The 27,374-nt window shown below is 38.4% G+C and overlaps 4 protein-coding genes across 9 annotated transcripts in view; 2 read left to right on the forward strand and 2 right to left on the reverse strand.

Moving 5' to 3' along the window:
• The first annotated feature begins 43 nt into the window (after positions 1-43).
• On the forward strand, positions 44-2,607 carry LOC145977192 (radial spoke head 1 homolog). Of its 2 annotated transcripts, XM_083108972.1 has the most exons (6): positions 44-230; positions 368-587; positions 866-1,092; positions 1,284-1,403; positions 1,649-1,795; positions 2,417-2,607. In XM_083108972.1, exons 1-6 carry the CDS (start codon positions 168-170, stop codon positions 2,552-2,554), a joined length of 915 nt encoding a protein of 304 aa, XP_082965098.1. In that variant the 5' UTR covers positions 44-167; the 3' UTR covers positions 2,555-2,607. The 2 variants fall into 2 exon arrangements, with proteins under 2 accessions (XP_082965098.1, XP_082965099.1); XM_083108973.1 differs by having other exon boundaries at positions 45-657.
• Positions 2,608-2,698: 91 nt separating this feature from the next.
• Positions 2,699-6,314, reverse strand: LOC145977193 (uncharacterized). The gene is made up of 5 exons (XM_083108974.1): positions 6,084-6,314; positions 5,597-5,946; positions 5,403-5,513; positions 5,028-5,291; positions 2,699-4,932 (listed from the first exon to the last, which is right to left on the reverse strand). The coding sequence occupies exons 2-5, from the start codon at positions 5,844-5,846 to the stop codon at positions 4,718-4,720; spliced, it is 840 nt and encodes a 279-aa protein (XP_082965100.1). The 5' UTR covers positions 5,847-5,946; positions 6,084-6,314; the 3' UTR covers positions 2,699-4,717.
• The window catches only part of LOC145977190 (limbic system-associated membrane protein), a 36,470-nt gene continuing 12,844 nt past the window's right edge, over positions 3,749-27,374 (forward strand). For 2 of the 4 annotated variants that reach the window (XM_083108965.1, XM_083108968.1), the window contains exons 1-3: positions 3,749-5,919; positions 6,170-6,313; positions 11,338-11,546. The gene's annotated coding sequence lies outside the window, so the exon portion shown is untranslated. Of the gene's footprint in view, positions 5,920-6,169; positions 6,314-11,337; positions 11,547-26,327; positions 26,775-27,374 lie in introns of those variants that run through there. The other 2 variants (XM_083108966.1, XM_083108967.1) reach the window with 2 other exon arrangements.
• On the reverse strand, positions 7,077-23,019 carry Dcma (decima). Of its 2 annotated transcripts, none has more exons than XM_083108975.1 (5): positions 22,062-23,019; positions 21,032-21,198; positions 15,195-15,331; positions 14,014-14,190; positions 7,077-10,637 (listed from the first exon to the last, which is right to left on the reverse strand). In XM_083108975.1, the coding sequence occupies exons 1-5, from the start codon at positions 22,149-22,151 to the stop codon at positions 10,480-10,482; spliced, it is 729 nt and encodes a 242-aa protein (XP_082965101.1). In that variant the 5' UTR covers positions 22,152-23,019; the 3' UTR covers positions 7,077-10,479. The 2 variants fall into 2 exon arrangements, with proteins under 2 accessions (XP_082965101.1, XP_082965102.1); XM_083108976.1 differs by having other exon boundaries at positions 10,555-10,637; positions 13,968-14,190.

Consider the following 27,374-nt stretch of genomic DNA (forward strand, 5'->3'; position numbering starts at 1 on the left):
CATACCAAACACAGAATTTTTTCTGCATATACACATAGTATGTACATACATTATGTTAATAAAAAAAGGACAAGCGATAGATCGATTAGAAATTAGAATGCAAATCGAGATTTAGGCTAATTTAGGGCTACGCGAAGGCGACTTACAAAGCAACATATACGCGTAGAATGGAAACATTATCAGATCGGCATCCGGACGAACGCGGAGAGACAGAGATTGAGCCGCTCGGGGTAATAGGAGAAATTTATCAAATAGAGTTATATCGATTAAGAAAAAAAGATTGCGTTAACATCGTGTGATACGCTGATTTCCGATATATCAAATATGTCGTTCGCGCGTGACGAGCTTTCTACGAGAACGATCGCAGGTATACGAAGGCGAGAGAAATGAGAATGGCGAGAGGCATGGTAATGGAAAGACTTTACTACCAAACGGTGATCAGTACATCGGCCAGTATCGTAACGGACTTAGATACGGTAAAGGTGTCTACGTGTTCAGAAACGGTGCCCGGTATAACGGTGATTGGAGAGACGGACGCAAATACGGTCAAGGGATCTTTTGGTACCCTGACGGAACGCGATACGAAGGTACGCGCAAGAATGTACAAAAATAGGATCCGAATCAGACTCGAGGAAGTCGGGATACGTCGCGATATACGTGCGTCTTCACATGCGTATATCCATACAATTATTTTTATATCGTACGTCAGAAATCTAGAGAAAGAGCGCACGCGAGTCGTGACAAATCCATAAGATTCTCACCGAGATTCAATGACACGTCAGCTTTCAGCGAGTCGAACGTTTTATTATTAATAAATACGATTTTCTATTATAAGTAAAAGTTATATAAAAATGTTAATCTATAGGGGAATGGAAACACGACGTGAAACACGGTTTCGGTGTTTATTATTACGCGAATAATGACATCTACGAAGGATCATGGAAGAAAGATCTTCGTCACGGTTTGGGAACGTACGTGTACGCTAATACAGGGACAAAATTTATGGGCACGTGGGTGGAGGATCGCATGCAAGGACCTGGGCAACTCGTTCATGAGCGTTATCGTTTCCACGGTTTTTGGAAATTAAATTTGGTACATGAGATATACGAAATAAAAATAGAGAAAAAAATATTTGTGCGATGCGTATCGTGATTATATATTTAAATCTCGCGAGTAGAATGTGATCGTTTCGTTAAATAAGACCTAAGTGTGTGGAAGATATTATACACGCATTCGAGAAAGCTAAACGAACTAAAAAAAATTTTATCACACATTGACTATAGCCATACGGACGCGGTTGCTTTACTTTTGAAAACTTGTGCATGCAACATGGTCATTACATACATATGAGAGATTCCGCATATGATGATCAGGCTTGGATGTATAGGGATAAAATTGTGGAGGTAAAATTTTCTTCCTTATCTAAATCAAGTGCGAGCTGAGTGCATATTTAAATGAGACGTCTTTCGACATCACTGATTTAAAATCTTTGTGTTTTTTATTAAAAATATTCTTATTATTACGGAATAAACTTTTTCTTTCGCGATTTATAAAATGAATACAAAAACTACCATGAAAAAGATTCCTCAGCAAACGTGATAGGAAAACGTTCTTTAACAAAATATTATTTATTACATTAACGATGCAGGAAGATGACGAGGACAAGGCCAAAACGGTAACGACAGAAGGACTCTTTTCCCCAAGGATAGCCATTCTGCCGGTATGGCGTGCCCGTTGCATCACACCTTACAATCCGGAATTATTGCCGCCAGAAGCAGTACCCTTGCGAGAAGAAGTAAGTCACGTGTCTTTGATCAGAATCGCTTCAAGTATATATCGTATTATATTTATAAATAAATGATAAACGCGCATTACGCATCAAGCTCCTCCAAATCGATAAAATTTACGATGAGTTTGCGTGAATGATACGAATTTTAAAATTTTCGAAGCGCGATACGTAGACGCATTTGTCTCATTCGGGATGACATCGAAATGCGGATTAATATTGAAAAGCGCGAAACGGTAATTCGTGCTCCATATCCGGTCGCCCCTTCTCGACGAGGATTTCCTTAATGTCACTGTGTCTGCGTCATATCGGAAACGGAAACGATTCTTCCGGATTAAAATGAATTTTAATCGACCGCACTTTGTACCAAACGCGCGCGCGAGAGAGGACTAGAGGAATATCCGGTCGCTATTTCCAGCGCATTACCAGACTTCCGTCAATCATTAATAGAATTACGATATCCGGAGGTAGCCGTCTTTCTTTTCTGTGTTTATGTCGCTTTTCATTGCTGTGACATACATCACCAGTATCCGGTTACGACACCCGAATAAAACCTAATGTAAAATATATATCCAAAAAAAGGAAAAAAAAAACATGCGTCTTGTGATAAGGCAATCCTCATTCGCATAGGCGTCAACGGAATCTTTGATTGACAAAAGCGAGGATGATATCTGGCCAAAAATCGAACGGGACTTGGATTATTCGGAGGGGGATCACGAAGAATATTATCAGGGGGAAGCATCGTCTCGCATCGACTTAAATGAATGAAATTGCAAATTGTGAGCCCGTCAATCAATCGACCATTATCATGCATTATTACCGTACGTACTCTTCACGTATCACTATCAAATCACATTAATTGATATAATTATGTTCACGTATTATACACAAATGAAATAAAAAGAAAGTGAATGATTTTAAGCGCTTTATTTAGGAAATTATAACAACGAATATATACGTATGTGTATATGTATGTGTATGTGTGTGTGTGTGCGCGCGTGCGTGCGCATACGTTTTGCCAAAAAAACGCAGGAATTCTATTACACTGTCGGAAATTATATAATCTCATTATAATAGTTATATAATAAATGCGCAAGAGAGATACAATGTTCGCTCGCGATCGATAAAGTCCTACATTAAAATCTTACGTAATCTTATTTACAATCTGTTAGTGCAGAATCAAATTATATACATATCTCTTTAAATGTTTACGCGAAATTGTGAAAGCACAAGCTTGGTTATTGTTCGTTGGGCGCGCAAGCCTGTTTGTAAAAGATGATATTGAAGATACGATTACATTTCCTTAGTTCATGCTTACATTTATGTATTCTATGTTCTATGCTTACTTTTTATGCTCAGAATAATTACGTTTACAAACGTAAGGACTGAGGGAAGACTAAATTTCAGTCGGAAAGTTGATAAAATTATATGAGAAATGAAAAGAACGGTATTATCATGTATAAGTATGTACAATAATATTCATAATACACTTGGTAATACAATTGTTTAAACGAATCACAAAAATTCGTCATATCAACATTACGTCATTATTTCACGTAATAGAACGGGCTGTCTTTCCGAAAAAACAGCAAACTCCAACAATATTTACGGGTACTGCTGTTTTTTTCTATAATTCTTATAAGATAAAGACATTTCGAATAAAAAAAACATCCTATCTTTTTAATCGCATATTACGCTACTTATTATTTTTTTTTATAGAAAAACGAATGCAATTGTATCGAGACGTAAAGGTTCAATGGAGATGAGAAGCATAAGAGGACGGAGGAGAGAGGGCAGAATAAATATATAGAAATTGTCACGCGTAAGTTCGCAGTCTTTTAACAATAAGTTACGAGCAAGCGAAGTGCGTACGTTAATATGTAGTCAAGTCCGTAAAGTGCTTAACAGAGATAAGAAGTATATCGAGTTAACAGAGATAAGAGTATATCGAAAGAAAGATGTGCGATGACTAACATTTATCGTAGAATTATGTTAGACCGTCATCAAAGCGTCGCTGTGTAAGCGTAGTCGCCGTGAATTTGCATTAAATTCCTGCCTTCTCGGACGAATTTATAACAAATTTAATAGAAACCGTAGCGCGCACTGACGCGAGCAACACTTGGTGATAGCAAAATAATTTGGTCTGCGACTCCGCGTCCACTTGGCACAAGATAAAAAATTCGCGAATAATACGCGACATGTACACACAGCCGGTCGAAGTTTTACTTTGCTTTCTCTCGCCATCCCTTCGTTTCTTCGTCGAGAGGCTATTAAGAGCGAGAGACAACTGACTTCGATGTGTTATATTATTTTCTCCGAATCTCTCGTATAACGTCGCGAATGTTCTGCGACAAAAATTGAGTAATTACGTGAATAATCGCGCTTAGTCATGAATAGTCGTTTGAACGATCCTTGTCTGAAATTCGTACCGTGCGCACGCGTTTGCACGTGCGTGAATATTCTATGTGCGTTTAACGTGCCAACGATTTTCTTCGAAATAATCGTTTAAGCATCTCAGGTACGTAAAAGATGGACGAAATTTTTGCGCCCTTTGTGAAGCGACTCTGTGGACGATGTTGCGCCATCCTTAGCGAGTGTGACTTTTATTGTTTTGCTCCCAAAAAGAAGATTTCTTTTCCGCTTATTACGTGTATAGATCCGAATTTATATACAAATGGGAGCTTTCCATACTTGAACTCTTTCAAGCTATTAATAATCAATCTATCTTCAATCTATTATCCTTGAAAGAATGAGCAGCTCTTCTCTTTTCGTATTTTATCGATCGGAGTGTTTCCATGAGAGATGAAAAACCATATGCGCGCTTTGTCTCCACACACATAGGGTATTTTCTCTTTTTATCGATAAATACGTATGTATTAAATACAGAAGATCCTAGATGTATATCATTTCGTGGATGTGAACGCAAAATGATTAAGCCACACTTAAATCTCGCATCAAATCCGGCGGTGGTCTCTGAAACGCGATGCTAGCTACGGAAATGCTGCATAGACCGGCCGTTAGGATACCTAGGTATATGTAGACTGACGTGATCAGCCAAAAGGCGAATAAGTACAATGTTTTATTGCAATACTTTCCTAATGCTGGATCATAATTTGGTTCGTATTCCTTATATACCCACATAGAACCTGGAAAAGAAAGAAATTTATCAAGTTATTTTCGCGAAATAACCAATTAGTCAATCTAACAGCAAGCTGTTATTAAAAGTCATAATGCGATATACCAATAATGAACCATCCGAGCATAAAGCAATTGATCAAAGTCTGTAGAGGCGACTGTCTGATTCTTTCTTCGTCTCTTTCCTCTTGACGTTGTCGTACTCTGGCTGACAAAGTTAACAATTGCTTAAATACTCCAAATCCACCACCTACTAACAAGTATACGGGAATGTATTCACCCTGTGGACAGTCGTAAAGATACAGTCCACCTATCACCATCATGCAAATTGGTACCAGTATCGTTATTCCAAGAATGATGGTACATCCAACTGGAAAATGTCAATTATTCGCAATAAATATCACTTGCCAAGCATCTTATGAAAGAGAGCTTCCGTCTATATACGTATCCTAATCTAATAAACTATCAAAGCGTGACTTACTTGTACCCAGGAGAAGGCAAATGATATTTTTCAGGAAATCGAATATGCCTTTAGATATTTTACGTGCCTCTCTCATACGACCGAACAACGAATCGTAAGACGGCGGTGGCGCTGAAAAAGATAGTCCACCGGTTTGCAAACAATAAACGACGAGATGCAAAGCGCTAACAACCAACAGAGATATTCGAGGATACCATTTGGATCTATCGCTTCCTCGTACGAGGGCGGTTCGCCGCGTTCGTTGGTCAACGTGGAGGGGTGTCCGAGAGGCAGATTGATGTTGTGGTAGGACGGCGGTGGAGTGCAGCAGGTGGACGTGATCTGCGCGTTCGTACCAGGATTGACGCTCTCCGCCGTGGGTGTATTCGCGACGTGACTTATCGAGCTCAGGGGCATCTCGTCCCGCACGGCCGACGTACCAGTCGTCGTCCTATTCCAGTACATGAGGCCCACCGTTCCGAGGACTGTCGAGACCCGAGAATCCGCTCTCGCTTATCTGTTACGTCAGTTTACATTGGTAAGCTTCCTGGCACCTGTGTATAACCTAAAAGTCAAAATATGCACGCTCTATCAAATGTTTTCTCGCGCGAGCGCGAGAGAAAGAGAGGGAGAGAGAGAAAGGGACGCTCTCGAGATACTCGAGAGGCTCGACTGTTTTCTTCGCGAAAATTTATTGCTCACACATTTTAAGTGGGAGATCGACGAGAGTTTCCGAGACGCGCGTCAATGTTGTTGCTCTCTTTGAGAGTTTCCTTCTCCTTTTCCAGGTCGTGGTGGCGTCAGCGTCGGCGTCGGAAACGAGTCGTGGATTCGCGGATTCGCGCAGCGACTCTGAACGGATCGCCTCCGAATCGTTTATCACGAAGGATTCGATTACAGCGAGTATTCTCGTCGCACCGCACACGCCCGTGGTATGCATTACATATGTATTTAATTAATTGTGTATGCGATGCACGCCCGCAAATACCTAAAATATTCGCCTCTTGACGTGAGAAATGTACGAACGTCCATCGGCCAAACTACGAAAAAAACGATTACGTTTGTATTTTGAATCAATTCCTAGCGCGCTATCATTGAAAGCAAAAAAAATGATTTCAAAAATTCTCATCCAAATTTTAAAATTCACAAAATTCATAAAAATTTCTAGCGCGTATCATTGAAAGCAAAAAAAAAATTATTTCAAAAATTCTCATCCAAATTTTAAAATTCACAAAATTCATAAAAATTCCCAGCGCGTATCATTGAAAGCGAAAAAAAAGATTTCAAAATTTCTCATCCATATTTTAAAATTCAAAATGTGTGCGTACATCACCAATCGTCGAAATTCGTTAAATCTTTGAATTAGAAAGTATGGCCTTGCAAAAGAGATGCTAAATATAGCTTTCTCTTTTTTTGCCGCTGCAAGTTTTTTCGTATATGGCTTTTATAAAACACAGAGATTATGAATTTTGACGTATTAAACTCATCTGTTACATACGGTTATTGATATTTTAATCGATTCAAACTTTAAATTGTGACCTTTCGAAGAGAATCGATTTATATTTCACATCAGAATTCATATAATAATCATATAATAAATAGATGAATAAGGAAAGCGTGAAAAATCTGAATATATAGATTGTAATTTTCTGCAACAAAAAAAAACATCGCAATTTTATAACACGACTCCAATTTTTATTCAGCGTATAGTTTTTACGGTCGAGCTTGATTAGTTTTACGATTATTATATCGATAACGACTACAGTGTTTATGGTAAAGACCAGGGAGATAAAATAAACGTCCAATTTTCCGCAATTTTACATCTTTACATATAATATGTTTAATAATCTATGAAAGACAGCCTATTGTTTAATCGAGATTCATTTTCGCGATTTAATTATCATGCGGTTTCATATAATCAATTGCAAATGAACTAATTATCGTAACTATTACCGTTCGTTTCGAACGATTCAAATTTATTTCAACATCATATACATTATATTTGAACGATTTGATTTTGCCATTTGCGTTACCTTACGAGTTCGAATCATTTTCTAATGTTTACAATGTCTCTCTTACTGTCTAAAAGTACGACGTATCAGCGCTATAAGATTTTTGTCTCTTAATGTTCCCTCAACTCAAAAATTCGATGAGTAAAATATTCGTATAATTCGGTCCCCTTTTCATACCGTGATAGGATTCAATCAGAACTGAAAATTGCAATTTTCGGATCAACTTTTACTGATAATTGACACCCGTTGTTTCCCCTCGCTAGAACAGCGTTCTTTTAATAAACTCTAGGGGAAATAGAGCGAGTATCAATTACGAAAATCGGCTCGAAAGTTTCCAGTTCTGGATGAAATGAATAATGGCAGAAATAATCGAATCATTAATTCGAGATACGTAACAATTGTTCGTGAGAATAAATCCCATCGAGCCTTGATAAGACAATCTTCTTCTCGAAGAAACGATTCGAATCGATCCATCTGCTCGATATACATCGACAAGTATCATAGTTTACAATCTACGCCAATTTTTCTGCCTTGATATTTTACGCGAGATCGGTCATTCGCTATATGAAGATTAATGATTATCAGGTAAACGATTCGGTCAGCTTGTTCGATATCATAATTGATATGTGTAATTTAATCGAACATACAACTTTCTCGCATTATACTTATTGTTAGATTTTAGGAGAAGAACGAGATATACGTTGTCATTTCCGCAATGTTTATATAAAATAGTCGCTCTATTGTATACAAGTATATAGTCTTCTAATCTAATTTACATACATAACAACTTAATCGAGTTACCATAAAACGTTCAAAATATCACATATCACCTTTTGCGAACCTAACGATTAACGTGGAAAAGAATTAAAGATGTATGTACGATAGAGTAAGAAAGATATGTAAGAATACACACTCGATAAGAGAGAGATAAAAAAAAGATATATAACAAAATATCTTGTATATTTTAAAATATCTCAAATATTTTTCGTATTATATATTATTATACGCACGATCATAAATTACAATTGTGTATATGTGTGTGTGTGTGTTATAATGTTCTTAAAGTATTAATTCTCTTTTTTTTCCTCTATGTTTGCTAGTGATATCTCTTATTATATGAATATTGTTATCTCTGGAGATAAAAATAATTATTATTACAATTTAATAGCATTTTTTTACCATATTTTACTTTTATAATATCGATTTTGTTTAGGAAAATCATGATGTAACGATTGTATATTTTATCGTGCATATTTTATATGCGAGAAATGTATGAATGTACACACAACACGCAAGTTTTGCGTACGTCTTGCACATGTGTATGTGCGTCTGTGTATGTATGTGTGTATGTGTGTGTGTAGGTATATGTGCGCGCGTGTGTGCGTATATCTACGTATTGCTTTGTAAATAATCTCTAGTACCTATATGTGTAGGATGCCCTATACGTAAAAGATCAGATGTCCTTTTAATAGCACTGACTAATTTGGAGTCGGTTTTTCTTTAGCAAAAATATCGAAGGTCATCATTTTTCTCCGTCATATATCTTAAACTAAGTCTAAAATATTAAGATTCTTTAAATCCCAGCTATAATTAACTGAAAAGTTGTTCTGTAATATTAATCTTTTGATTCTACAAGATTTACCTTGTAAAAAGCCCTTTTTTTTCAATCGTTTATAATTAGAAAATTATCGATACCTCGATACTTCAGCCAAGGAAAAATTGTTTCCGAATCGGTTAAAGAGAATTTGTTACTAGAAGAACATTCGCGTCGTTTTGGGACATCCTATATTATATATATAAACGCGCATACTAGAAGACTACATTGCGTGTGTGCCCATCGCGCGTTATAAATAGATCGAGGTTGGTCCACTCACTTGTAAATATGCTAGGACATAATTGTTCCACAATATGCATCTACCGCTTTGACTTGACATAGACACATTATTCTGACGATTCTCTCTATATTTCAATATATAATATATTCGTCTAGATTTTTCATATAGAATTTAAAGACTTAGACTTGATTAGATTAATATTAACTAACTTTGATTACGAGTATGAGTATTTCGAATCGAAATCTTTGATTAAAATTAACACAAGCGTTGAAAGATTTAAACGCGATAAATTGGGAAAATTGACGTTAAATCTCAAGGAATATGATTTGAAGGAAAGGATTCAGACATACAGACACACACATACACATACAAATACCACATACACACACACACACACAAATTAGGTTTGAAACAATGTATTAGTAGGATTAATTAAAGGATTTTAGCGAACTTGAATAAAGGGTTTCTCCCCTCGTAATGCCAGAGCGCCTTTTGTTCCGCGACTTGGAAATTTAGTATGGCAGCAAATTCTGAGAAGAGTATAGAAAGGCGTTCAAAAAAATGAGAAGGGTATCGAGTGCCACTAGAATTCTTGCTGAGAGGTGTAAAAAGTGAAGCTGAAATTCCCTCTTCTTTATCCTCGTGCTCGTCGTCCATTACTCGTGTTCATTATGGTGCGACTTTTTAATAATTTTCGGTATTAGAGTCTCGAGCTCCTACTCTTTGATTGTCACCAGCTATGTGTTAAAAGTTTGTTTCGAGGATATTTCTCAAGTAGGATAAGTTTAGGCCTCGGTTAGGCTTCCACGTGTCTTCCGGCGTTATTGTTGACATTTTATCGTTACCTGCTGTTTTCCATAAAAAAATAATCTAAGACAGATGAGCATGTCAATAATAAATTAGAGGATGACGTCGTAAAATTAAAAAATTACGATAAATAAGCGGGCGTAACATTAAAAGTTTTACCGAGCAAAAATTACGGTAAAAGTAAAGACGTAATATATCAAAGTTTGGATAAGAGAGATTTTGAGTTCCGGCTGGAATAAATTATTGCATAATTAGATACAGAATACTTGAAGTACTTTATAAATTAAACTTTCCTCTCATACGTTTACGAGCTAAGATACCTGTCAACGTTATTTTACGAAGTATAGTCGGAATCATTGCAAAAGTATCGGTGCGCAATAATTATTTTCATACACATATAATCGAAAATATCGTATCTTTAAATCGATAAAAACGAATTATACGTTAAACATAATTTGTGCTCGCGGCGCAGCACAAAAATCTAAAGCCGCTGCGGAAATAGGACGATTGTCGATCTCTGTTGCTGCTCCATCGGTGCATCCTTCGTGTTCCGTTGTTCCGATTGATTTTGTTCCCAGTGCTATGAAGGGCCACAGGTTTCTCTGCGAAGAATCAGAAAGAGAGTCTTATGACTTTGGATCATCGTGATTTTATCGCGTGCCTTTGCCTAAAGAAATATAAAAGTTTTCTAAATTTTTGAAGTATTTCGCAGACTTAAATACGAAAAATACTGTAACAAAAAAATAACATGATAGGAATCACAATGATATTATATAAGAGCTACAACTTTTTTATAAAAAAAAAAAAAGAAATAGATACAGTATATTTAAAATCTTGAAGAAATATGCGACAAACGAGGGGAAAAGGATCGTTTTTTTTTCTCTAGTTACTATTGAGAGGACAATTTAATTCCGATGTGACGATCGCTATAAATTGCAATACCATCGACGGAATTTTCTCGAATAACACCTGTCGGTCGCGACAGGAATATTGAAATTCCGCGTGAGATTGAAAGCTTACAAGGATAATCTCGCGAGGTTTGACGTAACTCGCGAGAGGATATCGACGCTCGTATTAATCCTAAGCAGCGGATGTATAATATATTCCGCTTAGATAAGTTCCCTATTTGTTATCTCACCGACTGTATACGTCCTTTCAAATATCGCGAAATTAATTTCGCTCCTCGTGCAAATCCGACTGCAAATCGGAGTACGCGGAACGAAAAAACACGAAATGTATATCGTTGAAACGAAATGACGGGTAATCACAGAAATTAAATAAATCAATCAAAATTTGTTGCAGATTATAATTGAGAAAATTCCTCACCGTGGGAAAATTCTTTTAGTGCGGTGAAAAATTTCGGGCCACCGATGAACAATGCGCAACGTTCCCGTTCAGTTTTGCGTCACGGAAAAATTGAATTGTATGGCCTTAACGAAGAATATTGCGTTAACTGGCATCGGATTAATTCAACGTAGCTGTATTACGGAACGACCAGGGGGAGAAGTCAGGTAAGAGGCGTGCGGCAATTCCGCTTCTTGGCGGATCGCGTTTCTGCCTTAGCGGAAGTTATTCGTTGAATTCTCATTCCTGAGCGACAGGCGGCGGGATTGTTTCGCGAATATTGCAGGCGAAAATTTGCAAATCCATCGCACGAGTACATCGCCCGCCGAGTGATTCTCGTTCGCGGAAAATGCGCTTTTTATCTCGCGGGCGTGCTCTTTTCAGGCCACGACTCTCTCGAGACGGTTGACCGCGTTTTTTCTCCCCCTTTTTTCCCTTCTTTTTCGTTTTCCGGGATCCTCATTTTCTCCGCGAGCGAAAACCAGATTTTGCCCGACTCACGACCCTGACCCGTATCACGTTTCGTGTCAAACGCTGCTGCTTTTCCTCTCGATAACCGAGCCGTGTCCGCGCGGACTCGTTGCGCCATTTGACGTGTGTCCCTTGCCTGCCGCGCCTCGAAAGCTGGGTTGCACAGTCCCGACCTTGCTCCCGAACCTTGCGCGCACCGTATCAGCCCCGACTATTAATTACTAATTTAGCCGTGAATACGTTTGCAAAATAACGCTTCCTCTCTTACAGCGACGCGTATTAAGATCGATTAAAAATTAATCCCATCACGTCGAAATTACTATGCGATCCAAAACAGAGGGAACCAGCGTATTTTCGAATTTTTTTCTCCGTCAAAAAATGTGCATCGTAGCGTTCTTATCGACAAATTTGAAGGAGAAATATTATTAGCATTGGATGAAACATTTTCCATATTTCATTAACAAACTTCTAACGAGCAAAATTTCATTCGAATTTAAATATGCACATACTTTCACTCTTTATCTACTGATTCGTTTCAAAGTCATTTAATTAAGCAAAAAGTTATGTTATTAAATATTTCTGATATGCAGTTTGTTCTTTTGTTTCTTGCAGTTGAGTCAATGTCCACTATTGGCGAAAAAATTTTCACCAATATTGCACAACTCTTGATATACTTGTCACTCTCAATACATATACTTAATTATGACACTTGACAAATTAAAATTTTCTATATCAAAAACGCGTTCTTTTTAAGATAAAAAAATGTACACAACGTTAACGTCTTCAGCCATTGACAAATTCGCAACTTGAATGCAGATATGAAAACGTTCATCGCGTGATATTGTTTCCATAAATCCTGGATTGCATGTGTGCCTTTCCTCTTTTCACATTCGTTAGTCTGGTTCATACAGTATAAAATATAGATTGCGTGCTGCCTATCTTTATCGGAGTGTAAATTTAAAAAAAAAGAGTCGATATCTTTTTTACTTTACTTTTCCACAGTAGTATTTCCCTTTAATTTCTTGAAGAAAGAAGGTAACAGTGTCATGTTCTTCTCGTCCAAATCGTGCGCAAAGATTGATCGCAATAATTTTTTTCCGGTTCACTCGGAAATTTTTACGTTTACGAGATAAGGTATTGACTGCTAGATTATAATATATTAGGGGAGAATTTCCAGCAACGGTATCTCACATTTATTTGTCATTATTACTAGAACATTTGAATTTGAAGCGCTTACAGGATATTCCGGATCCACAGGAATGTCATTAATTACATTACGATCATGTTGAATATAACATTGTGTTATTGCTCCCCGTCACATTGATTTATGAAAGAGAAACGTAGTTTAATTTGTGCTCAAACCATCTCTTGGTCTCGTCTATTCCGCTCCCTCATTCGCTCCCCCTCCTCCTCCCTTCCGTTCCGCACTAAAGTCAACTGCCGGCAGCACAATGGAAAGCAATATTTATCGAACAAGCGGGCGAGATTGTTTTACGAATGGCAGTCTAGATTTGTTGGCCAACGAGCAGTATTTTTCCTCCTCCCTATTTCCTCTTGTCCTCGCATTTATGCCCTCTGGCATTTGCCACTTTCGCTCGTCACGCTTTCTTCACGGACCGCGGGGGATGCAGGTCGGACAAACGGATTTTGCAGAATGAATCGTCCTTGACCCGTATATTATCAGGGTCTAAGGTCGGACGGTTCTCTCTCTCGCGTCCACTATCGATGCGATCCTTCGTTACGTCGTTGCACGCGTTAATATGCTCGCAAAATCCGCAATTTCTCTCATTATATCGATCTACATTATTCCGTATCTCTTCCGTCTCGTTTCAAGATCGAGCAGAGTCTTTCCGATCCGTGTATTTCATCTGTATATTTTTTTTTCTATTATTAGCATACTTTTTGCACAACGTCGTTGAATAAAGTCGACATTTACCCAACCCTGACCTTGAGAAGCGAATAAAAAGTTGAGAAGCGTGAATGAAAAGAACAAAGAGAATAGTTTTATAAATAAGAATAGTTATAAAAATCTTATTTTTGCTATGCAAATTGCGTGAGATAAATTTGCCTTGAGAGAACTGCGATTGATACATGTGAGGAAAATTATTATTAATTACTAAAAGGTCTCGAGGGATACGAGCCAAGATATCGACGAAATTGTACCCGTGTCAGCCTCGGATTGGGGCATGAATTCTTGTAGCTCCGATATCAGCTGACCGATCTCTTCCGAGTCCTTTCGGATGCTGCAGAGTTCCTCCTCGTTGAAATCCGGCCTGATCTGTTTGCACAGGAGGATCTGCGAGACCACATTGCCGATATACGAGGGACCAGCGCGGCTCTCTGTAACGCGATAACGAAAACTGTGTCGTTAGATTTTGACGACGTCATTAAATCCCCCCCGACATCTCTTTCTTCATACGCGAAAAATATTCCGAGCGAAATAAAACTAGGGAATAACAATCATGTTTTTTATTACAACGATAACATGCGATGTTATGTTTAGCGCGGTTTTAATATAAAAGTGCATAGGATATTTCTCATTTTTTCCCGATGAGATTTAAAAAAGTCCGTATGAACTTTAGCACGTGCAGCCGAGAGGGAAATGAACGAGCACTCGAAGTAATTCGCTAGCGCTAATATCAAGCAAGTAGTTGTTAAATTACCCGAAGTAAAAGTTTTGCTTTTCTAAAAGAGACGAATAGCTTCTATTATCGTAAATTGCTCGTAGTCGGTAAATAGTTGCACAAAAACATTTGATTTAATACGAAAATACCTGCGATAAGAGTTATTGTTATTTACCTCGATTCATCGCGAGGAAAATTTAGCTCTCTGTATCTCGATCGAAGGGAATGATGCACGGTTAGAAATTAGGATTTATCGAATGTGTGTAACGACATTCAATATTACAACTGTATGCGATAGTTTTGAGAGTTATGATCCTCTATGAAATACATGTCGTAAATCAATCTATCCGGTCCTCGACTCAAAGCGGCCGCAGAAATTGATTTAATGCCACGCTTCTCGCAAACCGATAACGTGTGACTCGATTCCGCCTTTATACTCTTAGGATATTTAGATAGAATCAAGTTTCTCATGTGTAAAGCTAACATTAAAAAAGTATAGCGAACAAATGATATAAATTAAAACTTTGTGTTTTGATCGATAAATACTCATTTATTTCTTGAGGTTGAAGTCACCAAGTTATAACAATTTATAAAAAGAGTTACATGATTTATACAAAGAGCTCTCGTATTTCCGTTCGTATTTTCCTGTATTTGCCTTGAGAAATTTCAATATGATTATATTATACCAAGAAAAACATTTATATAACATGCACGACTTACCGTAATATCCGGACATGTCCATGGGTACGATTCGTATAAGATTCTTGCTCTTGTGTAGCTCGCGTAGAAATAGTTGTACCACGTAAAATAATAACACTAAATTTGGACTATCCACTGGTATTCCAACGTCCATAGCGCTGTAATCAAATACATTTCCAAAAGATTATCATACCCGTGTTTGAAATGAGGAATAAAATACAAGAGGTATGAATCGCATTTAATTTTATTATTTCAACATCTTATTTAGAATAATGAAGAGGAATTTTTTTTTACAGATTAATACAAGAAATAGAGGAGTCCCGAAAAGTAAAATACTGATTGAAATCACGTTGCCTAGCGAAAATAAATCGTTGGATATTGAGAGGATACGAATTACTTTAATGACTTCCTTTCGCCGAGGACGCGAATTTAGTAGAAAATCCGTAAATCCGATTTCCTTTGTCCGCGGTGCGTGGTTTGCCGAATTAATTATATGAAAAACATAATTACCATTACTTAAGCGAAAGCACCACCAGCGTAACGTACTAGTGCTGGCCTCATTAACGCGCGCACCTTTCGTAAACGTGTTCAAGTGTTGACGTGTCACCATGGGCAACACTTCTCCTCCGCTCCAGTCGCGTATATTTTTTTCTCTCGCTTTTTCTTTTCGCTAATATTTGCGACGTGGTGGATAAAAACATCACGGCATTAAAACATCACAACGCGTTCGCGATTATATACGTAAAAATTTTCAAGGACGACAAAATGAGACTTGTTGGGGCGGTGATTCCTAGCTCTGATGATGTATTTTATTAGACGGAGAGATAAACGAGCGAGTATCATCTCTCGGCGAAATTATTTTTTGTGTAATAAATATGTTGCTTTAAATTTCCAGAGTAATATCTTCGCAAAGTAATAAAATACACCGCGAAACATAATCCAATAACGCTGATTCGTGACATAAGAGAGCGGTAAAAGGCCGCAGGAAAATCAAGTACTCTGATTAACTCGTTTTACGTCAATTACCGTATCGGTCTAGCATTGAACGTACTCCTTGTGCAGAAACCATTTCGGTTGGCTTCCGGCTAATGAGATTCCAATTAACGTGTGAAATAGATTGGCGCGACCTAAGGCAACCGACCTCGATCTACGAGCATATTCGCGATCGTTTCTTATCTCCTTACCAAGACGAACGATTTTTCGCGATATCTCTTTTTTTGAGTATATTAGCTACATTTTTTATTATTTATCCCGTGTTATTAACAATATCTAGTTCTTGGCCAAATATTGTATATTAAGGAGATAAAGTTTGAATTACATTATAATGAAAAAGGCAAAAACAAGGAAATGTATAGCGCAAAATGAGTCTACCTTTGTTTGCCCCATTTTGCGGTTGTAATAAACTACGTAGTAAGGGCTCGGATTTCAATATGTCGGAATTTAAATTCCTTTGCAAACAAACTCTCGTCCGGTTTATATAGTTTATCCCTTTCCACTTTCGTATAACCCCCGTCTAACTATTTGCACTGAAGGAAAGAGAGCTATCGATTTCACAGATTAGTTCCTCGCAAAAAGTTAGGGGAGGTGAGACAAGGGTAGAAGCGGATTTCGTAAAAAGCGCTACTCGCAATTACAGATTCTTTTTCCCTACCTTTTCCTTTGGTTTCTGTTTTCTTTTCTTCCTTTTTTTTCTTTCTTTCTCTCTCTCATTCAATCACCTTTGAAATTCTTAATTCTTTCTGGAGCTTTGCACATCTTAATAAAAATTTAAATGTTTGACGACTTTGTGTTTCTCTTTGACATTTTTTTGTTCATTCTCATTGTCTAAATGAACAGACAAATGTACAATATTGTATATACATGGACGTTAAGCATACATTTGTTACATGTATGGTCCAGTATGAAACATTAAAATAAGTACGTTATATCCTCACATTATTAAACAATTAATGCGACAAGCTTAATCGCTGAATTATTTAATACACAAAAGTTGCGTAAGGCTCAGAGATGTGAATACACAGTAAAAGATAAAATGTTAATTATAATATTTTTCACATGTCCCAGAAAGTCCACTTTAAATTTTAAATTAGAATAATTAATTCGTCGTATGTTACTTATTGATAAACTAAAAGTGTTAAATAATTGACACAATACTTTATATTTATTTTTGTTATCGCGACTTTGTGTATTGTAAAAATAACATACAAATTAATTAAAAATTACATCAAGAAATAGTTACAATAATTCGTAAGAAATATTGAGAACATTAACATATAATAGTAATTATTTTACTTAAATTATTTGTAATAGAAACATTTGATTTTAGTAAATTTCATTATTTTGTATGTCAAAGTTCAAGATTATTTCAAGATTCATTTTAAGTTTTCTTAGAATGTTAAGCTGACTTTGAGACATGTTGATTGTTTAAAATGATTATGTTAAAAATACGCAAAATAATATTCCATTTCTAAGACATGTACAAAATTATTATAAGTTATGAAGTCGACATAAATGTAATACATGAAAACGTTATAAAAATAATAACATATAAGTCGTATGTTAATTTTACATTAAAGTACTAATCAAAACGTGATAACACAAGAAAATTTTAACACATGGACGCACAATTTTTTAAACTGTGTAAACGTCGGAATTTTATTTTCTCCATTAATTTATACAGCGATCCTTCTCCTCGATTGAAACTTGACTCGAAAGTTAACCAATTATCTTAATACTATTTACCGAGTTTGTAGCTCTAGATGTGTATACCCGTCTCTGAAAAATGCCGGATAATTATGTAAAGTATCTGGTACGCTGGATTCCGCGAAGGGCGAAAATAATTATTCGCCGCGAAAATTGAATTGTTACGCTTAAATATGAGATACCAAACGTGCAACGGGATTTTGAACGAGCAACACGTTTAATTAGATAGCCGCATCGAGCAATTATCGCGCGTGCTGTACATGTGCGTACGCATTATTTTATTTACTTCACTTAAGCCGGATCAACGTTGTGACCGTTACAGAACGATAATTATCGCAATCCCCTTCCGCTTCTCGTTACAATGCTGTTTATCTTCAGTTAGAGCCCGGAATAATGTTGCTACGTGACCAGCATTCGCGTTTCCTCCGCATTTGATTACATTAATAGCACCTGCACCGCGGCGACACAACGAGCTCCGATTGTTCGCACAAATTACTCTATTGTCGCATGTGGATCGTTTATTAATTATTTCTGGAAGGTCCGTCTTTATTATTATCGTTACATTTTTCCACTCCATTTTTGAACATTGTTATACTTTTCTCGAATCTTATTTCGTGTTTCAAGAGATTAAAGAGAGAGAGAAAGGGAGAGAAAAAGCTTAGGGTATAATAAACTTTTTTATCTGTTTGCCGATGTTACATATTCATGTATAGTTTTTTTTCGAAGTGCGAGGTACAATCAATCGATTACCTTTACATGCGCGTTCAATGTGTACGTATTACGTACATACACATCGCCGGATTTGCGCTCTCGCGCAAACGTCACGAGGATTTCGTGCGCCGCGAAACATGCAACTGCATCGATTATGCAAAATACACGCCGTTGTTTTTATTCGCGCGACCTTTTTTTCACGGATCAAAAGAATAATCATTCACCGCCAGCTTCGCCTACATATTAATCCGCGATTACGAAAGGAACTTTGACTTTTGGCAGTGCTTTTCGAGCTCCAAATGCGACACGACTCCTATATATATGCCAAGATGCGGAAATTGTAGTATCTGTGCATCTCGGAGCTCTTTATGGCGATTAAGTTATTAATGAGAGAATGTCCCGCAAGAAAATGACATATATTCTCGTATGCGCTCAGTTATTACATTATCTCGATTGCAAGATTTAAAGCGATTCTCTTTTTCTCTAGCTTCACATCGAGCTCACTTTTTCCCCTTTTATATAATTTTTATATTTGTCCTATTTAGTTTGGAAAATACACTTCAGAGTTATTGCGCTTTTAAGCGTTAGTTTATTCGTTATCATATTTTATTGGTAATTTGCCATGTCCGGACCATCTCGCCGAGAGCCGGTATTTATTCAATCGTCGTTCGAGCTCGGCTTCGCGAGCGTATCAAGCGCATTTCGAGCAAGGTCTGGAATTTTAAATTCAATTTCCGCTGGACTGCGAGGTGCATAAAGGCGCCGGGAATGCGTCGCGCCAACTTTTACACGTTGCTTCTTGCTGCGAGCAAGTTACAAGTCGCGCAAACGACACGAAAACACAAACAAAGAGAAACACAATACTCCCGGCATTAATACTTGATCGACGTCGTAAGCTCCGGCTCTCGAGAGCGCAAACTTTCCGTAAGCGAGCGCGCTGCCGCGACCTGGATCAAGCGAGGGAGATTGACGAGGCACCGCCGCGCGACGCGTATATTTGACTTTACGTAAATCCTCGCGTTACGGACATTACGACGACGTTCTAGCCGGATGTCTTCTCTTTAATTTTATCTAAAATTGAGTAACTGGTTTCGACAAGAGTCATCGATATCGAAAAAGGTGAATTTTGTCGAAAATAATAAGATATACAGGGTCCCGAAACTAACGCTTGATATTTTAAAGGCAGATTCTCTGGCCAATTTAAAAACGATTTTTCCTCAGCGAAAATGTCGCGGCACTAATAGTTTTCGAGTTATAAACGATTGAAAATAAAGGGTTTTTCGCAAACTAAGGCTTATGGGAATAAAATATTAATAAAGTCACATTCTTTAGTTAATTTTAGGTAGAGTTTACTTTAATAGAATTTTAATTTAAGGCTTAGTTAGAAAGATACATGATGACAAAAATTGGGAATATGCAAAAAATAATGATCTCCTCGACATTTTCGCTGAGGAAAAATCGTTTTTAAATTGGCCAGAGAATCTGCCTTTAAAATATCAAGCGTTAGTTTCGGGACACCCTGTATACGAGAGAAAATTGACGACGAAGTCTGTCGATCGAGATTACACATGGCGGAGATTTTTATTAGATTCCCGTCGACGGAGATGGTCGAAGTCGATCGAAAGTTCAGGACGACGACGGAAATCCTACGTAGACCGGCGATAAAGGACACCCGCGGTGCGCCCGGCAAACTTACGGAATGAAAGTTATCGAGGGTACTCGGGTTAGGGTCGCGGGGCGAACGGCACGTGACGCTTTTCTCACGACCATGATTCTTGGAGCGTTCTCGGTCGTCGGTGGCGTCTATTTGTGACCTGCATTGTGCGACGGGATGACGGAAGCGATGGATAAGAAATCGAGGAAAAGTTTCTCCCTCCGTCTCTCCTCCTCTCTCGTCGTTGCAAACTAGTTTGAATCCGGAGTTTAGGACGGCGGAACCTTGTCCTATATTTTCCACGTCGTTCTCGTTAATCTCACGGTTTACTCGTGCTCCTTTTCTCCTTTTCTCCCGCGGTCATGCAAATCGCATAGGTCAAAGGACGGTTCTCGTTATTATCGTCGGAAAAATTGGCAAGAGTAGCCTCGACCCTTACGAGAGTACACGAGGGTATAAGAGGAAAAATCACGAAAGGGGAAACGAACGTATAGAATCGAGTGCGTTAATTTTCTTATAGACTTAAACGCCCGATAAATGCGTATAACGTGTATTTCCCGAACGAATTAACGCATTGAGCACGTATGGTTTGAGCGTTTGAACCTGTGGAACTTGTTGGGTATATTAAATCGAATTAATAGCTTCGCGTATACGTGTATATATACGATATTAACGAGATACTATCTTGGAGAAAATTCGAATACCGCCACAGGATTTCCATTCTTGCGAGATTGCTTGGAATTTTGGGGCGATTTGAATGAATTGGGCTTGTCCCTAAATTGAAACTCACCTCTGCACATGCGGCAGTACCAGTTGAGAGGTGCTCTTGCAAGCCTCCACACAGTTACGACGTAGCCTTCGTATTTTCTCCCGTAGTTCCGGACAATCGCGCGGTTGTCCGATATTAATGAGTAAATCCCGAAATTGCGCTACCTGGCTGTTTATGTCCTGGATTTGCTGAAACGCATGAAAAGCGAAACTCGCAGTCGGTTATCCATCGATCGTTCGATTAGGGAATAACGGAAATAGCGTCGCGCAAATACGCGCTTTGCGACATCAAGTAAACGTATATATATTATATATTTCCATTATACATATATATATCCCCTCGGTTATATTTCTCTCCCGTTGAGCAATTTTCCTCATTTACGTTTATCAAATATATACCGTGTAGTAATATGTTTGCAGAGCTGGCCGCATAATTCGACATTCGAGGAGTATTATTAAATAATTGAAAGCGACAGATAATGGCTGTATCGTCTATAGTTTATGAATCGATTGCGTCGCGAGTAATTATTATTCACGATGTGATTTACGACTGAACAAGAGTGGAAAATTAAAAAATAACGCCGCATTAATCAGTCCCAGTCCCCCAGTCGCTATTATTCCAAAGTAACCAAATTTGATTATTCAGGCGAATTATATAAGCGTAAAAATTTCAGCGTTATACATTATAACATTAAATAACTATTATAATATTTTTTTATTAAATTTTAACATTAAACAACTATTGTAATAATATCTATTATAATCTATTATCCAATATTTATTAATTATAACTATGCAATATTATTGAATTAAATGTCTATTATAATATATCTATTAAATGTCTATTATAATCTATCTTCTGTAAAAAAAAGACGAAGCCAAGAGGTAACGACGGGGATCTATAAAAACAGAGTCGAAGAGACTGTCCCCGGCGGATTAATAAGATTTCGTGAAAAATTCATCGCGAGTCGATTACGTTGAGAGAGCTCGTTAAAATTACATCAGCGGGAGGTTCGTCGGCGCGATCGCGATTCGCGTCAGGATTCGCTTACCAGGAACACCGTCCTATCGGTTTTCTCGGGCTTGTCGCATTTATCGTCGTGATGTCTGCTGGTCGATGGTGTCGGGGAATCCGTCATCATCTGATCTTGTTACGGACAACTCGCTCGCCAATCGACTCGGTCGTCACTCGACGCGACGATGACGATACCCGCGATCATTTCCGATCCGCGACGCGTAGCGAGGCCACGCGAGACGCATACCGCGAGACCGGAAGTCAACCTCGAGTCACGGCCTGCAGGTGGGACGATAGGTGTACCGATATAATCGCCGCAGTCGCAAGGTGTACTTGGCGCGCATTCCCGCCACGTTTTTTTTTCTCTTTTTGTGCCGCGCGCTGGTTATTTTTACGCGATCAATCTCGCGTCACTTAAAGCTGGCTGATAATAGGCTTATCGTTTTCTCGGCAGTAGTATAGTCATCTCTCGGGCACCGGAGCGGTGCGATCGTCGCAGCGTGCTCGACCTTTTCCCCTCGTGTGCTTTTTCAAAGACTCGTGCGACATATTCTAACCGGACGTAGCGTTAATAGGATATCGCGCGTACACCTTTTTTTGCGTTGAATCGGCGATACTTTTCGATTAGAGGCTGGAGATCTCAGCGAGGAGACTTATCGAACCGCGGACAATTTTTACAACGAGACGAATATTATAAATTGTATTCGAGCTACGTCTCTCGTCTCTCGTCATTAACGGAAATGTCCCGTGTTAAATCTGACGTGGGTTTTACGAGCGGGATTTACGCGGTGATCCGCGACGATCGACGACAACAACATCTCGTCCCGTCCTCGTCATCGTCTCGCGAACGATCTCGTGGAATTCGCGCACGATCTCTCGCGATGCACGCGCGACTCTCGCGTGCGCCTCCTCTTCTCTCACGGCATCTCTCACCCCCGATCACAAGCACCGAGAGCTCTCAGCGGCGAGGGCGAGGTGATACTATATGCGCCGTACCGACACACGCGACAGACTAAAACGTGGGTTTCGCCCTCGAGCTCTTTCACTGCCGCGCGCCGCCCTGGGCCGAGAGCGCATGCCTGACTCGCGCTACGGCGTTTCCACTGCGACCGTCTTCCGAGTTTCGCGCACACAACCCCGCAAAAATAGGCAATTTGTCCCTTTACTTGATAACGTTTTAACTGCGCGAAACACCGTCAATTTCTCTCATTCGTCGGACACAATTCTCAACGCAAAGTTCGCTCGCTGCCACGAGCTACGGGGTAGTTCATTACTGTCCCGTTATGGGACAAAAGTAATTTTCAAATATACGATAAAAGTTTTTTTTACAAAATTAGATTTTCAGATAAATCGAATTTGAAACTCGCAAAATTGGTAATATTGTTCTCCGTTTTACGTGATTTTCGATGACACGTTTTTGAAAAAATTGATTACAAAAGTAATTTTGAAATGTACGATAAAAATTTCTTCTTCTACAAAGCCAATTTATATTCAGATAAATCAAATGCGAAAGTAAGAGAATTAGTTGCATTATTTCTTCGTTCTAAATTTGCATAATTTCCATAATATATATGACATGCTATTACATGGATCGAACTCGTTTTAATAGCGGCTTTCTTCATCAAAGTATGATTGTCTTTAAAAGTGTAATTTAAAAAATAATTATTGAAAAATTGATCAAAATAATTATTCAAAAATTGTCTTTACAAGTGACTTGAGTGCCAATTCTGTCTTGGGTGTGGAAATATTTTTTATCATTTTTTTAAATTTATTAGTCTGTTGATTTTTTTTACTTATGTTTGGCCATGTTTAATTATATTTGACTGTTGTAGCTTTATTTTTTCGTCTCTGGAAAAACTGGATTAGATGCAAAGATTCCTGCTAGTTTTAATATGCACAATGTATTCCACATTGCATCCTGCATTACAATATACTTCCTGCAACATACTTTTTAGTCAAGAAATATATACTATTCTATTCCAGCGTGTCGCGTTTCGCCGAGCCACTTTACGCGAAGCGTGTAGCATCCTTCGTATGCCGTAAAGGTATATCGGTATAATGCAATTTCGAAACCTTAATTGACGTCGTTGCATCTCGATAATATTGTACGTCGGCGATATTTTCGCAAAGCGCGTGCCGCACAAGCCACTTTTTTCCATTTCGTCCCGATAAACTTTTGGCGACATTATTACCTTTCGAGTTAGAACTCGAAAATTTGAATCAAGTTAGAACCTTTCAAGTTAAAACTCGAGCAAATTTACGTAATTTTTGCAGCGCATACCGCTAAACATGATGCTGCATATGACTTTATTCGCGTATGATTATAAAAAGTCTTTGAAGCTCGCGAAAAGTTCTTCCATCATTTCTTACGACAACTATTTGGCTTCAGGATGTCAAAGGAAAATTTAATTTTGAAAAGCACTATATTTTGGATCGGTAAAATCCTTAGAAATACATAAATTGGAAAATCGTATTAATACAATATCATCCTTATAAAGAATTAATAAAAAATGTGTGTGTGTACGTATGTGTGTAATTATACATATATAATTTTTATGCAGAGACAAATTTAAATGCGCAAAAAAATTGCAAAATTACATGAATAATAAGTGTAAAATTGCACAAAAACACGATAAAAATGTATGACATTTCCATTATTTATTGTGTATTTTTACATTTATTATTCACATAATTTTGTAATTTTTTTTTTAAAGTGCACGCAGTTTTTTGCGACAACAATCAACTGCAGTTCTATTAGCGGTAAATCCTTGCATCTGCGTTGGCGTTATATTCTCGGCACGATACACGCATTCAACATTGAATCATAGAGCGTGTGCATGCGACAGTATCCATATCTCCATTATACAATTACACAAATTGACAACAAGCAGTTACTGGTCGCGTTGTCGCCGTCGCTCGCAGCGGCACGATTGCCAAATTATTTGATTATTATTCGAAATTGTTGGATTTTGCTAATATCGAATTTAGTTTGGGCTGGTAATGCTGAAATATTGAGTGTATATGGGACTGCAACATTGCGATTTTTGGCCGCAAACATATAATCGAAAGGACGAGAGAGAGTCGAGAGTTTGCTCAGCGAGTCGCTTGTCGAGCGATCCTGTTTGCGACACTGTTCTGTTGTAATTGCACTTTTTATTAACTTGTTCCTTTTCAGATTCTTCTCCGACATTGCATTTTTCCATTTACCCTCACAGCTCCTCGCCACTTGCAAGCTTTGCAGCCTCTTTCTTACATCCTCCTTCGTCGTTCCTTCGTGTGACAGGTAGATTATAGTAGAGTGAGCCAGAGTCTTAATAGAAATTAAATTTAAAGCTTGCCCCTCCTCCCCTTCGTCTCGAGATACTTAATGCTGGAAATTAAAAACTTGCGAGACAAACGATACGGCCTCTCATAAATTTTCCGTCGATGCTTGCTTACAAACCCTTTATGTAGAATTCGAGAAGGCGCTGGAATAGTAGATCCAGGATACATTCCCGTCCATACGTTACATGATACATGATCCGCGCATCTGCGGTTTAAAGCCCGGAGGGAGAAGCAGATAAAGGGGGTTTCGCCGATACTGACGAAGCAATTCTTGAATAAAGGATAGTATGGCCATACGATGGTCGTAAAATAGCCGTGATGCTTGATGGGCTCGACTAACTTTTCCATTCCGCTTCCTGGTCAGTCTGGCTGCTACGTGTGCATCAAACAACGATCGAAATTTTTTTAAAAAATTACAGACTTCCTAAGAATCGTGCCAAGAATGGTGAACGCTCTTCAAGCCGAGCATCGGGAATACGTAGCTTCCATTCTTGGTACGATCGATAGTGCCTTCTCAAATTACTTCCTGACAATGGTCACTTAGGTACGATCACCGGACGATTCAATTTGTCGAAGGGTCCCGTAAAAGAATCATCATCCCCGGCAACGATTTATGGGGACAGGACTCTCGAGTATCTCGAATAACGCATCGGGGATAATTTTCCTTCGGAGACGCAATAAATTATTGCAGTATACGAGACTATATATTTATCTTCCAACATTAAACAAATTAGAGTAAACTAAATGAATGACATATTTGGCGCAACTATTTAATCTTTCATAGAAAACGATGGGCGTGTTTTTAAAAATGATTTTTCCTCTCAAGAGAGACTCTACTCGACTGCATGAACAGCGGTTACACGTTAACCGACCTATCGCAAACTACCGTTCGTATGTTCGTGACAACTCTTAACTGCCTCTTTAATGATTCTGTCGTCGTTGAGAAATCGTTAGTTTCTGCGGCGAACGGCTGGCACATACGACACTGCGAGCCGACCCTAAACGGATTACAAACGCGGCTCCTTTGGTCTCTCTCGCGGAAAATTATAGGCCCGTAAATTCCGGTTTCACGTCGCGGCTTATCGCAGGGATCCCTTTTTTCTCGTCGGTCTCGTGCGACCCTCTCGCGGGGGTGTGATCCTTTTCTAGACTTTATAACGTCGCGCACTCACGTAGAACACAATGCGGAGGGTTTATTTTATACGGGAATATATCGGGTTTATTATACACGAATCGTAACTGTCGGAAGATTTGCATATGCACGCCATAAAAATACGTAACGAGATCTTTGAATAACTCTGTGCCACAATCTTGCCAGAGACATTGTTTAGGAATAATATCGTAATACGGACTTAACGAAGGATGGATTCCTAGAATACGCCCTCGGCGTATTATTATTGTTATTATTACAATTCCAGAGCTCTGTGTAAGTATTGGTTTGTAGATTACAACCGCCTCCAGCGGATTACATTACGCTATTTCGTTGCGATGACACTACAGCGACGCATGTTGCTTTACGAACATCATTAACATGCGGAGGATAAGCGGCATGACAAAGATATTCGCTGACGTGTCTTCACGGTTATCTTATTTCTCAACGAAAATGTGTGTATATACATCTATCTCGCGTATTGCGTCACTAGAGGATTCCATTTCCTTTGGTACTATTAATTAAAAATAAAGAAACATTATTCCTGATGATAATAAATCCATTCAATGATTCTTCTATTTTTACGTGTGATACAACCTACGAGTTTTATTCGCGTTATTGATTAGAATTATTATGAGAAGGTGTATTTTTGAAATTATCTTTTCATCGCTAATCGCTCGATGGAACGAGATGAGGGCGCGCGGAAGGTAAATAGCCAAGCCTCAAAATATATTAAACGGTCATCTGGTATTAATTAGTGAACGCGAATACGTTCGAATTGCGCCCGAGAGAACGTCGGCAGGCAGGGGGTGGTTATCGACCATTCCTGCTACATGCCACAAATTATCTCATTGGCCATATATGACCTTGGCCGCA

This window comes from Camponotus vicinus, unplaced genomic scaffold (assembly GCF_025532165.1).
Source record: "Camponotus vicinus isolate PSW18456_S1 unplaced genomic scaffold, iyCamVici1.0 SCAF_9, whole genome shotgun sequence".
NCBI lineage: Eukaryota > Metazoa > Arthropoda > Insecta > Hymenoptera > Formicidae > Camponotus > Camponotus vicinus.